The sequence below is a fragment of the Cuculus canorus genome, chromosome 2, assembly GCF_017976375.1.
Source record: "Cuculus canorus isolate bCucCan1 chromosome 2, bCucCan1.pri, whole genome shotgun sequence".
In the NCBI taxonomy this organism is placed as follows: Eukaryota; Metazoa; Chordata; class Aves; order Cuculiformes; family Cuculidae; genus Cuculus; species Cuculus canorus.
In genome coordinates, this window is record NC_071402.1 from 62148024 (window position 1) to 62165805 (window position 17782).

At 38.6% G+C, this 17782-nt stretch overlaps 1 protein-coding gene across 1 annotated transcript in view; it reads left to right on the forward strand.

Moving 5' to 3' along the window:
* The window catches only part of ZNF407 (zinc finger protein 407), a 344964-nt gene extending 329963 nt beyond the window's left edge, over nt 1-15001 (forward strand). The window contains exon 9 of the mRNA XM_054059750.1: nt 12440-15001. Within this exon, the coding sequence (XP_053915725.1) occupies nt 12440-13788 (1349 nt within the window). The 3' untranslated portion in view covers nt 13789-15001. The remainder of the gene's footprint in view (nt 1-12439) is intronic.
* Nucleotides 15002-17782: the final 2781 nt, after the last annotated feature.

Sequence of the window (17782 nt, forward strand, 5' to 3'; positions counted from 1 at the left end):
CCTTCCTCTGGAAACAAGCAGTGCTGGCTTGGCCCTTGTAAAGCAGAAATTAAGAAGTCTAAGTCCCTGTTTTGAATATGTCATAGACTGGGACTAACTGAGGGTCCAACTTAGAAACGCATTTAAGCCTATGCTTAGCGTTAGCTATATGCTTAATTCCAAAAGGCCTAACTACAGGCCCCTTCTTCTGCACTTGTAAGAATTGTGATGATCGGGAAGGCTACCATCTGACATCTGTGAAATGAGCTGGTAGACTTAAGTCTTTTTCATAATGAACCAGTTTCCATCTCATAAAATTCTGTAATTGCAGATGGTATCAGTGGACACCTATGACAATCTCGGCAGAGATTGCAGCCCAGCATCCCTCATTATAGGATACATGGACACTGAACTCCTTTCTGCTCATGAACATGGGGTTGATTCATTGACAGAGCATTATCAGGAAAATTGCAATGATGTGACTAGTGCTTCACTGTGGGTAAATGGAGTACCTCAACTCTTGTAGTTGACAATAGGCTCTTCTATTTCTTTCTTCTAAGAAATTATAATGCTATGATTAAGACATAAAGCTGGGACTCGGTACACCTGGGAATTCTTGTGTGACCCTGGCAACACACTTTTTGTTGTTTTTCACTTCTCTGCCTGAAAAGTTGGAATAATGCTTTTTCATTTTATGGTATTATGTAGTGATAAATGTATTACTAATTGTGAGCAATTCAGGAGATATAGTTTTAGAGGCACACGGTTCGATAAATGCCATTAGATTTTAAATGCATTCTGTTCAGTTTGAATTTGCATGTGCTTGTGCCTAGTACTAGCAGAAAGCATACCAATTTTATTTTGCTTCCTAATTCTGCAGTGAGGAAATTAGCTTTAGGCACACAGGCCTAAAAATCTTGCATAAAATTCACTTTGTGGTGAAAGAGAATATAAAAAATAACACATGGAAGAAGAAATACATTCATTTTGGGCTTCTTTTAGCTTTTTCTTTTAGACGCTGATGTAATTCTTGTTCTGTCTGTGTACATTTTAATACATGTATTTTCTTTTTATAAAGAAAATAACATCATTCAAATAGCTTTAGAATCTTTTTGTTTCAGTAGAAGCATCTAAATAATGTTTTAAGGGTACTTGGAGACACATTAAAAGAAATGGTGAACCTCAGTGGGTTTTGGAGCACTGGAACATGTACCAGAAGACATAGCTATGAAATCTCCAAGTAAGCCCTACCTGTTATTTGTAGCAGCTATTTCCACCTGTAATGCCACAGGCTGCTCAGAAGCTCTTTAATCTGCACATCTTAGAAATGACAGGCCACAGTGAGTCCTCTGCATGTTTCATCTGTTACGTGCCAGAAGTTAGGAAACTGTTAGTTTGCTAAACTACAGTGGCAGGAAAACCAGCAAGAAGTATTTAAAAAAAATGGTAGCTGAAATTAGAACCCTTTAACATAAGCGTCAGTAGGAGCTGTTAGATTCTCAGTGGTTTTGAAAATCAGATCTTCCAGGTATCTAGCTCTAGGCTTCTTGGTTTTTGGTGGGAGTGTTATCTGGTCTTTGTGTTGTTGCATATCACAAGATTTACCCTCTACCATAACTTGCTCTGAAATTTTGTCTCCTACGCTGTAAAATGTGAACTAAGTTCACACAATAGTAAAAGTGCCTGGGGTCCACTTACCTTACCACTAACGATGCTGTAGACAGTCCCGTGCAACAGCAGAATAAGAAGTGTATTCACTGCACTGTGCATCATGCTACAGACAAGTGTACTTGGAACCATGGTGTTTTTAAACCACTTGGCATCATTTAATTAACATGCTTTTAAGGATTATTTGGCTGCAGTTGTAGACAGATATATATAATAAATCTTTGAACAAGTGCTATCAGAAGTAAGAGCTAAGTGGCATTTAAAATACATTAGAAAAATGTGATCACTAATAAGTTTTAAAATATACCTTCTTTCTCTAGTTTAAATTGGGTCTCATGAAGGGAAAAACAAGAAGAGCTGACAAAATGACCTGACAGAGTAGCAGGGTTTGTTTACTAGTCCATATTTGAATGGGATTCATGCTTCATCTGATTGACAGTCATTGCAAATTCTTTGGCTTTTTAAGACTTAAGGCACCACAGTCTTGGGTGAACTTTAGTTCAGAATGGAGTTGTTTACAAAAGTTAACTAAGTAGTTATTGCAGAATCGTGTGCTGTGTTTCACTAAACTGTTTGGAAATGGTGTGGATCTACAGTACAAATCGTGATTAATTGAGTTAAATCATATTCCAGCTACTGTGCAGTCAGTTTATTCCACCTGAGATCTTCACCACCCTGGCATCCAGAAATGGATGAGGTAGCTGAATTGGCTTTCCATTGCTCACCATGTCTTCCCACAGCATGGCATGAATGTTCTAGTGTTTCATCAAAATCAGATTAAGCTGATCCAAAAGGGACAAAAATTTTCCTCCATTTTCAGCATTAGCAGCACATATAGCCAGAGCATGTGCATTTAAACCTTCAATATTTCCATGCAAGTCAGACTTCTAATCATTCTTGTTTTGCTATTCTGAATATTCCTTAGTCAAGATCTCTCCCCTAGGGACGTCAAGACATAATTCAGTTGTATCTGTATCAGAACATTGTGCAGCAAACATGCCTTTGAACGTGCAGTTAAAGATTGCTTTGGCCTGTTTTCTTATCCTGTTTTACATTTTCAGAAACTCGTATGTAATTTGATGAACACTGTCATTCTTCAAATTTCTTCAGCATTACAGTTCTCAAGGGACTTCTCTCTCATTAAATGCCATTTTTGCATATTTACTTTCTCCACAAGTGCTAGTATGCAGTAGCACAAATCAAATCTTGCATCGTTATTTTTGTATTTGCTTATGTTACATCCTGTTTTTCTTTGTAGCGATGTTAACAGCTCCTCCCAATTTACTATCAACTGCATATGACGTCTAAAAGCTTTGATTTCTACCTCTAGCTAACCAACAATTTGGGTAGTTTTGTTGACAGACTAGTATAAAAATTATTCAGATCTTGAAAGCACAACTTTGCAGCTGAGCAGAAGCAACTCGATTACGGAGCTTCTGAGCACTTAGGCAGGGCTGCAGTGCAACCTTTCGCTTTGCACTTCCCGTGCAGCCATGTGGTGCTTGCAGTTCCTACATTGGTAGTGCTCAGCAACGGCTCAGAAAGCACCACTTTTGGTGTCTTCTGTCTTTTTTTATCTACATACAGCCTAGTGCTTTCTAACACTGGAAGTGGAAGACAGCTTATTTAAGTACTACTATATCAGTATCACTGAAAATATATTTCTGTCAGCAGAAGGGTCAATTATATGAACAGCTCTTCCTTTGAAGATATGCTGGAAACATGCTGCTTCCATCCTGCACTAGAGGTGAATTGTGAAAAGAAGGCTTTGTCACAAACTTGACCCTTGAAAGTGGTATAAAAGAGTTACCCATCTCTCCAGCCTCTACTTCCCATCCCACCTCGGAGAAGCAGCATGTACCCTGCTTCACACTTCCTAAGTAATTCTAGCATTACCGCTAAGCCTGTGATACTCTCAGCCAGGAGAGGGGAAGGACTCTGCGTTGTAAGTGGATCACCTATAGCCAGCCCTATTCCTTCCTTCTCAGAAGCATTTGGATCCCTTTGCACTGACTTTTAAGGTGGAAAATCTGATGTCAGAAGCTCAGGAACCACATTCATAATTAATTCATCTTCATCTCATGCCATGTACCTGTTTGGGTACAGCTGTACTGGTGGCTGATGCTATGTTGTGGTTACATATGTAAGGCTGATACATCTTATCTGTTCTTCAAAACATAGCTTGGCATGACCTGCAGCTTTCAGACTAAATTGTCATAGTCCTTCTTTCCAGCTGTAGACCTCTTGCAGAAATATATAAATGTTATTCACCACTGGCTTTACATCTGATGTTGTAAAAGAAAAGAAATAGACCTTTATCTACTGAAAACCTGTGCAAGTTAAAACCATAAAACCTCCTTCCCTTGTTTTCCTCTGAAACTTGTTGCAATGCTCTTTCTCTCACTGTACCAGCCTCTACTGTCGAATCAGATGTATTTCACTCCTCCAGGTTTCTTTCCTATATTCCCAAGCAAGTGAGAGACAAAAAGGAAAATATCAACTGTATGTCAATGTCGACATTAAAAAAATACAAAATTAAGTTATGAAGCTCAAGCTTTTTAGCAAAATTAACTGATCTCATATTGGCCCAGCATAGCTCCTTCTTCCTGACAGTTTATTACTTCTAATCATATGAATCAGAGCTCATTCTAGTATGATTTTGATGAAGTCCGCAAAAGAGAGTACACTCATCTCCTCCAGTGCTCTGGATATTGAAAAAGATTTTTTTTTTTTCTGATAAGATAACGCATTAATTGCTTTACTTATTAGAAGAGCGTTAACTTTTGATGTAACTCATCCTGTCGATTCCTGACACCTTGCATGCTGAGAAATCCTGTCCTTGAAGTCACTATAGTGCACAATGATCAGAACTTACCAGTGATGTTTTGTTAGCATTTACTAGCAACATCTTGGCAGAGGGTGACCTCTAGTACTGTCTCTAAACATTTTCAATTTACAGACTCAAGAATTTTTGCTGTCTTTGCCTCTCATTCTTTTGAAGAGGTCAGCCCTTTACAAATTTGCTGCAAGAAAGAAGTTTAAAATGCCCTGTATACTTAAACAGCTTAATAGGAATATAGCCACAATGAACACACAACATACAATTCATTTTAATATTTATAGAAGAAATTCTCATTGTTTTAAGTGTACACAAGCAGCTGCTGTCATTTGGCTATGAGCAGATGTTAGACCTCCGAAAGCTTCGCTGATAATTAAAATACTAACAGTTAGTGTTTTACCGCAGCTGCAGGTTCTGTTTACTGTAAATTTGATTTTAATGGTGCCTCTGTGCAGTTATTGAATAGAGGTTTGTTTTCTACTATACATACAAAAGTGTCTAAAATGAAGACAAATGGTTATTTCCTGTAATTTACTCTGGAAGGATATTCATGTACACTGTAGCATAGCTGAATTTATGAATGAAATACAGATATGACTGTCGTTTTGGAAATGGTAGTTTCTGCTATCTTAACTAAAAAAAAGAACTAAGGAAACTTACTATTTCTAGTTATTCTTAAGCATTCCCCCTAAAAACTGCTGTGCTTTTCAAATGGATTGAGACGTGCCCTCAAGCAAAGAACAGGTGCTTCTTTTTACTGAATGGGTGTATAAATCAGAATTAATAAATACAGGAAATCACAATAGTCATATCTGATAGGCTCGCAGAAGAATATAATTTCTGCTTGATCTTTTAATAATGTGATGTTTTATTTTAGGTATCCCTTACAAGTGTCTGTTCTCTTTAGTGCATATATGTACATCAAACGTTAGGGAAGGCTAGCCACTTTCAGAATTGTTAATCCCAAGGGCCTGATTATGCAAACACAATGCATAATGCAAGCTACCATGTTTAGTCCCTTGGAGACTATTGAGGCAGTACTCTTGATAAATAAATATTTAGAAGACCAGGATCTAAATGTATATGTTCTTGAAAACTAAAACTCTTGCTGAGGTAATAAGGACGAAAAGCGGTTCTTTTTCCTTTGTAGACGAAACGGTTACTGTACGGGGCTACGGAACAATTTCTTTATGGGCAGAGCTTGTGGGGTTTTTTTCCTGAATTTCTCATATTAGCATTCATATTATTTTTCATAATATCTTATGTGTTCTGTCTGCGTAGGAAACAGAATTCTCTGGTTTGACCAGGCACAACCAATACCTCTTAAAATAAGGATCCTGATTTAGAGTGTTAGAAATGCACTTTCCAGTTGCACTGCAGTGGTTAAAACAGCAAAAATGCGTCTATGAAGGATCAATGTCAGTTGTTCCCAGACTGAGGGCTGGAGTAGCCTATGAAGCTGGACTGCCACGAACTGTCTAGGCTGGCTATCCTCATCTCCAGCTGCTAAATTGCACTGGAAGAACTGGCTAAAGTAACTCCAAATACATTCCTAATGCTGCTTGCTGATATAGGTAATTGCTGCTATGCCACAGTGAGGTTTTTGCTCACACATAGGAGGTTAGGAAATGAGAAGACAAGCCTGCATGGTGGCGAGGAGGTAGAGAAGATAAGTGGTCTACAAGAAAATTGATTACTGCACAGGTTAGGCAGCTGTAAAATCTGCATGTTTACACTCTACATGTTTGCCGTGATCAGTGGGAGTTTCAGTATGTATATTTTTTATTTGCATAGCTTCTGTAACATTGGGCTCTGTAGTGTTCATTTTTTGACCTTGAGTGCAGGAAAAGAGAGACTGAAATTTTTCACAGAGAAGGCCTTTTCCCAAAGGTTAATTGGACACTGGAGAGAAACTAAACCAAACCAAACAAACTGCCTAAACATCCAAACTGAATAGCTCAGCTATTTATTTTGGTGGTTGTTTATCCCTTTGTTTCTTTTTGTTGCTCTTGCCATAGTCCTCTAAGGTGTGGGAGGTAAAAATAACAAGCAGAAAATTTCAATCTGTGTTTCAAAAGAAGAAAGAACTACAGAAATATTTCCTTGGACGTTTTAAGGATGCTAAAAGAACATCTGCTGCTTTGTTTAAGATACCTGGAAGATTAAAACATTCTTTATTCCAGCAATTCTTAGAAGACCTAGAAGTTTCTAAACATGATTGAGTGGTCAAGGACAAAGCTAGAAGGCCAGGATGTTTTGAGTTTCAGCATTGAAACAGGGTGTTACTGAATTTTTAAGTAAAAAACGAACTATTAACGCTGTTTGGGAATTCTTTCTCTTTCATTTTCATTTTTACAGGAATAATATACTGAAAGGAGAAAAAACTTGCCATGTTGGTATTTCTTGAGATTTACATACTTTGTGTCAATGGTGGATAGTTCTTTTTACGTTTCTTAGGGATCTGGATAAGTCCCCTATAGGTATACTTATTTGTACTGCTTTACAGATATTTGCTGCCTTTGTGGACATAATAGGTCTGACAGAGCCACTTTGGCTTGCTGATTTATTTCCTTCTTGGTCTGACCCATCCTATTTTCTTCCTTCAGCAGAAGACAAGAATGAGCCTTCACAACCTCTTATTTAGTAGGCTGGTTTAGCAAATGCTGGTCCATGCATTCCTTGCACATAAAAACCGTACAAATGAGAAAGAATAGGTTTTGCTATGGTTAAGGAGCAGAGATCTGAAAAATGCAGCTTATTATTATGAAAATGAAGGAAATCCCAAATTTATGACATTATGCCACAATTCTTAGACTGCACTTAATTAATTACAGTAGAGATTATTACAAAAACAATTAAAAGGAAGGAAATTTAAAAAAGAGCAGAAACTTGGGGTTTGATCAAGGCCTAAGTTATTTCTTTATGATTTTGAATGGTGGTCATAACCATTACCACTCAAAATATTGTACTACCATGTAGACAATAACTTTTAAAATAAAAAAACAGTTGTTCATTCAAGTGATGTCCAAGATAGGCTAAATTTTCCATATCATTTCAATTCCTTGAAAGTTGCATTTAATTGAAGGAAACTATGTTTCTTTGCACTCGCATTATGTAATATTCGTTGCATTTTAGTAGATACCAAATATTTATACATGTCAATAAATTGCTTACCCAATCACCAAAGTTTGAAAAATTAAGTGCTGCTGAATAGGATGCTATAAATCAGGCCTCCTAGAACTTATGCAGAAAAGGGAAAACAGCTGGTTTAAGCTTGCTCTGTAAATACAGATCATTTCCGTCGTTGTAATAGATTATTTCATTTATGACTTACTGCTTTGTCCTAAAGGTGCTCCTTGTGAAGGATATCCTCAGCCTAGCCTTACCGTGCAGAACCGCTTTCTGCAACTTTTGGGGAAGGGTTGGAATTCTAAAGAGGCTGCTGGCAGAGAGCAAAGTGGTGCTTTACATATAATATTAGCCCAGACCTTCCTAACACATTATGCATTTCTTTCTGAGACAAGTCTCCTTAATGCCATCTTTATCTGCTACACGATGCATGAAATCTACTTTCTGTTTTAGAACTGCGGCTGACCCCTGACCCCGCGAGTGGCGCCACAATGTGACCTTTCTATTGTCATCAGCTTTCATTCTACTGAAAATTCTATGAATTTTTATTACAAGTTTTTTTTTAAACCAAGCTGAGGCTTCAACAAATTACTTGACACAGATGAGATGAAGTTGTTGAAGTAGTGTTAGATAAGTTTTACAGCCAGCATGTGTGCTGCTGAACAGTACAAAGCCAGTGTCCTACAATGTCATACACCAGTAACTGCTGAGCCTACTATTGGATAAATACATCATTTTATGGAACATTGATTGTTCTATAAACCCAATGGAGTATTATGCTCTATGATCAAACCATTTAGATTGTGTGTAGAGCACAGAAAATGCCATATTCAGGATGGTACTAAAAGTGCCATTTGTGTATTTTATGGATGTCATTACGGGGGAAACTTCTCTCTGTAGGCCCTGTTTACTGCAAAATTTTTTAGTCTGTAATGACATTTTTCATTCACAACGTATGCCTTCAAGAGAGGGGGGCCCTGTTTTATTTGTTTCATTCGAGTTTACTGCACAAATCCTGTACATTTTAATTAAATGTAAGCTTAACAAAAGAGTAAGGTATTTATTCTGTGGGGAACAAATGATGACAGTAAAAAAAGAATAAAACAGACACACAAAAGAAAGTCAGGTGTTGAGTAAAAGAGAGGGGTAAAGGTACTAAGCCCTATTTGTATTTTCCCAGAAGCACATTAAACATCAAAGCATTTCTTTTAGCCCTATTGCAGGAGTTTGTGGTCTCTGAGAATTAAAATAACCTGCAAATATGGATTTAATGTCTAAAAAATCCTGACATTTTCAAATAAAAAACTTAACAGTCACTCAGGACTCCAACTGATAAATAATGGTTCCACTGAAATGACAGACTTATTGGAAAGAAACCAATTCTGTGATCATTGCACCCCTAGATATGAAACACTTCTTTACAAATTGTCTGAATATGAGCTCTCGTATCATTATATTCTGTCATTTTAATGCCTATTTGTGTATCTTTTTAATTTGCAATGACATGCAATCAGCAACAAGTCCGCTTTTCCTAATATTAATGTGGGCTTATATTGCAGCTTATGTTTGCCATGTCAGCCAACACTTACCCCTTCTCTCTACCCATTTTTAAGAGGGGGGCAAGAGGCAGGCTGGATTTAGTAGGACAACATGATCTGTTGCTACACACAGCCCAATAATGTGACACGTTCCTTAAATACATAAAAATTCCTACAAATTTGTGTTGGATAGCAGTGCTCCATTATAGAAATGCACTGTTCCAAAACTGAAATAGCAGTTAAGCCTCAAAATATGTTGTTTTCTAAATATCTTCCCTACTTGGCTTTTTACTGTTAAAACAAAAGAAAACCAGTAAAATCTGCTATTCATATTTACCATGAAAAATCACTAAAATTGAAGTTGATGTTCCCAATAAATTCTTGGTCATAGTCCAGTTAAAATTTAAAGTTACAGTAGATCCACATTAGTTTAAATGACACTTGAACTTCTACACAGCTCAACATTAATTCATTATAGTTGAAATGGAAGAATCTTCAGTGGGTGAATCTTTTACAATCTGATTGAGGCTGTTACATTTTATAGGAGCCATTTTTCAAAGCAGTACTGACAGCACTCGAAGTTATTAAATTGCTGAATCAAAAGATGGACCTGCAATCGCATTTATGAACTGTGATGGAATAGCTGGGGTTGCACTGAGCTGAGGTTAAGATGTTGGTGTAGTTAAGCTTCATCACACCCCTTAGTGACAGCAGTATTTACCCATGTAGTTTACTTTAATGGTCAGGAAGTGGCTTAACTCACCTCTGGATTCAAATAGATTAAGTAAGCAGTCAGAATGGCATAATTATCAGTGCTGCAAGGAATTCACCAGATAGCTTTTCACCCAGGAGACTTCCCATTCAATTGCACAGTAAAGACTGGAGTTGCGTGGATTCACAGTACAGCATTTCTTTGAGGAGATGAAAACAGGATGCATTTTCTTTTTCTTTTCTTTCCCCAGACCGGAGCTTCTCCTCAATACAGTGATGCTGTGTCCCTGTACATAAATTATCATGATCTTAGGGGAAAGATGTCATGATTTTGCTGTGCGCGTGTGAAAATTATGATCGTAGAGTTATTTTGATTTTGAAATCCAGTGGAAAAATGCATGATTTGTAGAGTTATTTTGATTTTGTGCCACATCACTGCCAGGCTCCTCTTTTATCATGTCAACAAAGCAAGATTCCTGAGAGAATTAATTACTTCTTCTCTATTATAAAGTGTGGAGGAGCTAAGATAATTGTCATTTTATGTTGATTTCCCTTCTTATTTTTCTGCTCTTTGGGGGGTCTTGTGACTGTCAGTGCCTACAGAGAGCACGGGGAAAATTGGGGATAAGAACCAGTTATACCACAGTAAGCTTCCTTCTAGCTTATGCCTGACAAAATGTACTTCAATTGCAAGTGCCAGATTTATCACGCAGCGTCACTTGGAAACACTCTTAAGGTTTAAATTGTTAATTTTCTTTTCCAAAGATAACCTGCCTTGCAAACTAAGATGGAGAAAGTTGTATAGCATCAGTTTAGACTTGTGGAGGTGATTTGCAGCCTTTCAGCTTAACAAAATTACTTCTTGTGCTTTCTTTGCAGTACAGTTCTTCTCTAGAAGCTTTGCAACGGAAAAAGAAATAGATACATAAATGGATGGATGGATGGATGGATGGATGGATGGATGGGCAGACAGATGGATAGATGCATACAGGCCAGCAAGAGCTCAGTTTTTAAGTATTAGTGTTATCTTGGAATATTAGTTTGATATGCACCTTAGTGTATCAAGTTGCTAGAGGCTGCAAGATGCCAAGTATTCAGTCTCCGAGTAACACAGCTCCTAAGTGTGAATATAGCTTTAAGCAAATGAGTCTCTGTTTTTTAAAGCCCACTTTTGTTGTCTGTAGGATCAGGGCCTGACAGCTCTGTGGTTTGTGTGAAAGAGCCCCCTCAGACCAGCTTTAGTATAATTTTCTTGGCCTCTTGAGTTTGGCGGAGCGTGTTGTTCACTAGAAGTGTCTTGGAAAGTACAGTGCTAATCTGAAATTTGACTGTAAGAGTAAATTATTTTTCTTTTTGTTTTACTCCAAACAATCAATGGCATTTCTGTGTGTGTCTGTGATAAGATGCCGTACCTTTTATTCGAGAGATGTGATTTCAGTTTGCATCGGTGAATTTAAACTAGACCGTGAGTGTGGGTAGTCTCAGCAGCATGGGCTTCATCAGCCTTCCCAAGACCCATCTGGCATTAGACCCTCACCTCATTCTCAGTGTCCAGGACCTACTCTTCTCTCTGTGTGCACTGGTTGTGACCCAAAGCTCTCTTCCCAGCACCTGCAGGAGCTGCAGGAGTCTTCAGGATGGCACTGCCGTGGGGAGACGACGAGTGCTAGAGCTGTTCTGTGATGGACATCCGCAAAGATGGTCATGGGGTCTTCTCAGTTGTGTCTTCCCAAAAGTGCTGAAGGCAACCCAGAAACCATGCTTTGAGGATGGTGGGCTTGACTTTGAATTGGTTGTGGGCACCATTTACTGTGCTGAAGCTTTGTTGTTGGTGATGAGAACTGAGAAGGAAACCTTCAATGACCCCAAAAAAGACTGAGTGGCAAAGCGAGCAGTTGGAATGTGTATTTTAATCTGTTAATTGATTTTGTGTACAAATAATTAAGAAGTGTAATTGAGGTTTCTCTGGGTGATATTTTATACAATACCCTACTTCGGTTAAGAAAACTACCGAGTGTTTTCTTCAGGTAACTAGGCTAGTGATTGAGTCAGTCAGGTGTGCTGGAGAAGACGCTAGGGGGAAATGAAGAGGAAGACAACAGCATCAAAATGACAGTATGGCAATTACCTCGCCAACAGAATCAGAGTATTAAGAAGATCATCCATGGTTTTTCACACCCAGATATGTTTAATGTAATATACAATCCTAAAATTCATTACTGAAGTACTGAAATATCACCAATAGGATCTTTTATAAAAGATGTGTTATTGGCTTTTAACTGTATACTGTAGATTTTTCTAGGCTTCTTTATACAGCCTGTTTTAAAAAAAGCAAATTTAAATTGTTAATAGGCTGCAGGATTGTTAAACTCAGCAATTATTTCAACCTGTAAATATGTTATTTGGAAAACATGCAAATTGTTTTTGTTCGCTTGCTCATTTTATCTGTGTTTTCTGCCAGTGAAATCTAAAAATTGTCAAGGATTTTTTTTTTTCCATTTAACCTACAATTTGGTAAAGTAATGAACTGATATTTGCCATGACACCGTGTTAACAGCATATTTTTATCTTGTAGGCATTGTATCCAAGTCCTATGAGTGCCGACTGAAGGGGCAAGGAGCAACATTTGTGGAAACTACAAGTCCTTTTACTGCAGCAGCACTGGGAGAGGTTTCTCCAGTTAAAGAAAAGGTCTTTCGGGGCAGTAGAAGACAGCCACAGTCACCTGAAGAGGTTCAGCAAGTTATCATTATTCAAGGATACGATGGCGACTTTACTATTGATGCATCTGTGGAAGAAACAGCTGCAGCTACCCTGCAGACTCTAGCAATGGCTGGTCAGATGGCCAGGGTGGTCCATATTACAGAAGATGGGCAAGTCATAGCTACAAATCAAAATGGCTCACATATGAGTAGCATGGTTCCAGGGCAGATACTTACCGAGCAGTTAGCAGACGGTGCAACACAGGTGGTAGTGGTTGAAGGAACAGGAACTGATATGGAAGAGGCCATTCAAATAGATGCAGTTCATGAGTCCAGTAGCACTGTACTGCAGCAAATAATGCAACAAGAAGTTTTAGATGCTTCTGAAGCTACAGTCCATCCTCCTGACTCCTCCTCGGCATTAGATGCCCTGCTTTGTGCTGTAACAGAGCTGGGTGAAGTAGAAACCAAATCGGGACTCCTTGACAGATGCAAGTCTAGTCACAAAGATTTATTGCAAATGCCAAACCCAGAGACACCCAGCATTCCCAGTGATGCAGAGGGACAACAAATACAAATGTTCCATGAAGTTCAAGAGACTCAGGAAGGTACCAAACCTATGGAAGCAGTGACACGGGTCGTGCACCCATCGGCTATAATTGCATCTCAGGAGAGAGCACAGGCTGCCTTCAAGAAAATGGTCCAAGGAGTATTACAGTTTGCAGTGTGTGATACGGCTGCAGCCGACCAGCTGATGAAAGAAGGTGTCACTCAGGTCATTGTAAATGAGGAAGGGACTGTGCATATGGTAGCTAGAGAAGGCTCTCAGATAATTATGCAGGAAGCTGGTAGCCACGCGCTCAGCGTCCAAAGTGAACACATGGATTTAGTTGAGTCAGATGGGGAAATATCGCAGATTATTGTCACAGAAGAAATAGCTCAAGCCATGGTTCAGGGTTCTGATGGCGACTTCTCTGAAGGTGCAACCCATTACATCGTCACAGAACTGCCAACAGACATGCAGGACGAGCCTGGTGTGTATTCGCACGCTGTGATAGAGACAGCCAGGTCTCCAGAGATTCTGCAGGCAGGTACTGCTATGAAAAACGAAGCTATGTCCTCTGATAGAGCAGAACAGTTAACAAGCATGGTCATTTATACAGAGGGTGGTTCACAAGTAATTCAGGGCCAGAGAGATGATAATGAAGTACAAGAAGCATGAAGAGCTTCATCTCCTAGGCTTGATACAAGGCAAAGCTGGAAATTACCAGATCCATGGAGGCACTGTATTCCTGGTACATTTTCTGTAAAACCTTCTCAATACAGCGTCCTCTTCACCAGGTAACAAATACACATGCTGCAGGAGGTGAGGTTCAGCTACTTGGAGGAATTCACTGAAAAGGGTAGTATCCTGTTAACAATAGCTCTAAGAATTATTATATGGGATTATTATTAAGCAAGCATATTAGGGTACAAAAGAGAATACCTTACTCTCCCCCACCAAAAAAAACAGGTATTGTTCTGTTCACTGCTTTCTTTGTTGGGTTGGGTTTTTTTAATGTTGTTTTATCTCAGGGTATTTCCCTGCCTTCTGTCATTTTTGTCTAACATAATCACTGGAGTAAAATAATTCCACTTACGTGTACATATTGTGAACAGATAAATAAGCAAAAAATACAAGCCCCACAATAACAAAGTGTACAGGTAAGCTCACCTACTGTAATTAGTGCCCTTCTTTATTTTAAAGAAGAACAGGTGACATTTTACTTTCTAGAACTTTACTTTAAAACATCCCTGGCTAGAAATATGTCATCAAAATAAGTATTTTTTGCATCTAAAATCAATTTTTTCATAGTAGTTTACTCTTTCGTGGTATCACATAGGACTTTCTCTGAAGAAGAGCTCAAAAAAAGCTACACTTCAGAAAATCCTTGATGATGCATATTCAGGAAGAAGAACTTCATGCCTAGAACTTCCACTTAATTTTACATGAGTCCTACATAAGCAATGTGCATTTTTTGAAAAAAATGCTGTCACTGTCAGTGTTTTAGTTTTCTTACAAGTAGTGCTTCATATAAATATCATTTTGCAGTTCATTTTGTGAGCAACTTCAGAAATGTTATGGGTTTTTTTAAAGAAAACTCTGACATTGACATTAACAAGTAGGAAAAAAAAAGGTGACCTTGTGTTTCTTGCTTAGTCCAGAATGTCAATTATTTACTTGTGGATATACTGCAATTGTTCAATGCAAGTTCATGTTGAAAAGATTTGTTTCATGATACAACTGCTTTTGTTTCTTTAAAAAAATGTAAAATATAAACTGGTAAGGTTTGGGGATCTTTTTTTTTGTCTTTCAAATAAAATGTTAGCATTAAAATGAAGCATCATGATTTTTAATATTAAGCAATAAACAGAACTGGCATTCAGCAGAAGCAAACGAATGCTATCTGTTATGTTTGTGCATTTTCTCTTTCCTCTTTTCCTTTCTCCAGCTCGCTAGATAGATAAAGATAAAAGAATCTAATTTCTGAAGTGTGCCTCATGCATGCTTAATATAATTGTGTAAGTGTTTAGGGTATAAGCCATGCTGACTCTAGAGATAACTGGGTTTCCTATCATGTTTAATATCTTAAAATTATCAACTGTAAGAAAGTTGGGGTGAGGTAAAACAATAGTTCCTTCCTGAAGCAACTGTTTAAAAATGTATTTTCTGATAGAGCTGCTTAGAAAAGGTGTTTCATTCTGGGGCTGTAAGATCCTGCTGCCTTTTCATCTCTTTTTATTATTATTTTTTAAATTTTATTGTTTTCCAGGAATTAAGGTTGTGTCTTTGTCAAGCCCCCAAAAAGTAAATTTCAAGTTAGACATCGAGATTCATAATTAGCCGAGTTTGACTTGCTCATCTTTCTTAAAAGTGACAGGCTGTTCACTTACTCTTAAATACTGTCTTCAGCAAACAGTGACAGGATCAACTCCCGTTTGTTATCAGGAAAAAGGTGACCTTTACAAAATGATGGCCCTCTGCAAGACTTCCACAGATGTTCAAAAAACTGAATGTTTTTCAGTGGAAATATTTCTTCTTGATCATTTCTCCTGTTAACTGTAGCCCTGTGGTCTTGCAGCTTGGATGCTAATTCTTTGCTGTGCTTAGTCCTGTATGGCTAACCTTTCTGCTGCAGTACAGGGTGTTGACACTGACATGCTGCAGTTTACCATTTGTGATTTATTTAGGATAAATATGTCTCAGGTGGCATTTAATCCTTCATAAAACCAGTGTAGCCTGCAGTGTCAAACCAGCAATCACATTGTATGCACAATGAAAAGAGCAGACCTTTGCATAAAAAAAAAAAAAAAAGAAAGAAAAAAAGAGCAGTGGTAGGTGTTCCTGTGCTTGGGAGCGTTGGAAAGGATTCACTAACCTACCATGTGCTGTAATTACCTGGAAGCTCAGGTTAACGATACTTTTCTCCAAGTGCAGCCTGATCAGAACAGCTAATATTTTTCTAGGTTTTTTTTTTTTTTTCTCCTTCTTCTTTTTAATGTGCACTTTAAAGTTAACTTATTAGTGCCCTACAAATGTAACATTAGAAATCAAAGGTGACATTCATTCCTGTGCAGACAGCCTGCTTAAGGACTCCACGCATTGTCTCAACCCGATGCTAAAATGCTCTCTGCCATACACTGAAAGTCAAGGCCACAGCAGATCTCTTCCAGGTCTTAGGAAACTCCTCTCTGGCATTGGTCTCCCTCCCGTTCCTGGGCTTCTGGCACTGTGACATGTTCTAAACTGGGAGGAGATTAGCTGGATCGCTCCATGGGTCTGCCAAGCTTTCCTATGCCCTCTGCTCTGGAGAGGAGGGAAGGAGTCAGAGGAGGGAGACACTCAAGGTAGTGCAGCACCTGGAAAGGACCCGAGTCCCCAGGATGACCATGCATTGCCACAGGTAGTGGCCACATCAGAGCACAGTAGATGGTGGATGGATGTAGATGTGTGGTGGATCCAAGAAGGTGTATAGCCCCTCATTCCTAAACATACGTTTTGCTATTTGGTTTGAACACCTTCAGCTGCTTGCCTCCTGGAAGAATCAAGGGGCTATGCTATAGTGGAAGCAGTTGTTAAGGGTGCGGTATTCTCGTGTCAGTTGGTTGTGTTTTGATATTCTCATTGCCAGAGCCATTGGCTTAATTTCCTCGTCATTATCCATTCTGAATAAACATTAACAAAGTTGGAGCATATCGTGAACAATGCCAAACAGGTAAAAAAGTGTTTATGAAGCATTGAGCTACTATGCAGGGAGGAAAAAACCACAAAACCATCAAAAAGAAAAAAGAAAAACAACCAAAAGGGAATGAAAATACCCTAAATGAAAACAAAACCAGAGGAAGAAGAGATGTTTCTGGCAAGCAGTTTCACTCTTTGTTTCTTAAGACTCAGATAGACACCTCCTGAGGCAGTGTCTCCTGGCCCCCGAATTCAGGCTCCATCTTTGGGGAGAAATGAGAGATAAGAGATAGCTAGAAACTATATTTAGAGAAATATTTCCTTTAACAAAAATAAAATAAAATAAACCAAAAACTGACAAAACCCAAAATGCCCACAGCTACAAACCATTCTGCCTGACTACCAGGTGCACTTTGCAATGGAAGTGAGATGGGCCAGAGCCAATAGTTGATGCGCTAAGGTATGCACATGTGGATTGTCCATAGTGCTGCAAGCACTGCTGTCATTTATAAATGCTGCTTTAATTCCAGAAATGTTAGCTCTGAGGTCCTGGAAGAAATATATTAGTGATTTTTGTGGACAGTGGATTCAATTCGTATAATGGCTGTAGGGATCGCTGCACGTCAAAGTTCTCGCACCTCGGGCTGGCCCTGAGCTGAACCTGAGCTTAAAAGGCAGGTAAATCCCCTTCAGAAAATCACAAGGATTGAGAGATTAGGTTGGAGCTACTGGCATAGCCATGCAAGGAGCTGGTGGTGTGATAGGCACAGGCCTCAGAAAGCCATTTCTGGGGCTTTTCTCCAACTTCCCTTGCTCAGTGAACTTCCGGAGGACAGTAGTTGTAAACAGGATAAAAAGGAGAAAAGGATGAAGACAAAAACACTCCTGAAATTTGAAACAAAGTTAGTTCTAGTGAGAGGATTAAGTAACAGGAAAAAAAAAGTCATTCATTTGGCAAAATAAAAGAGAGCTGTGAGTTTTCACTTATTTTACA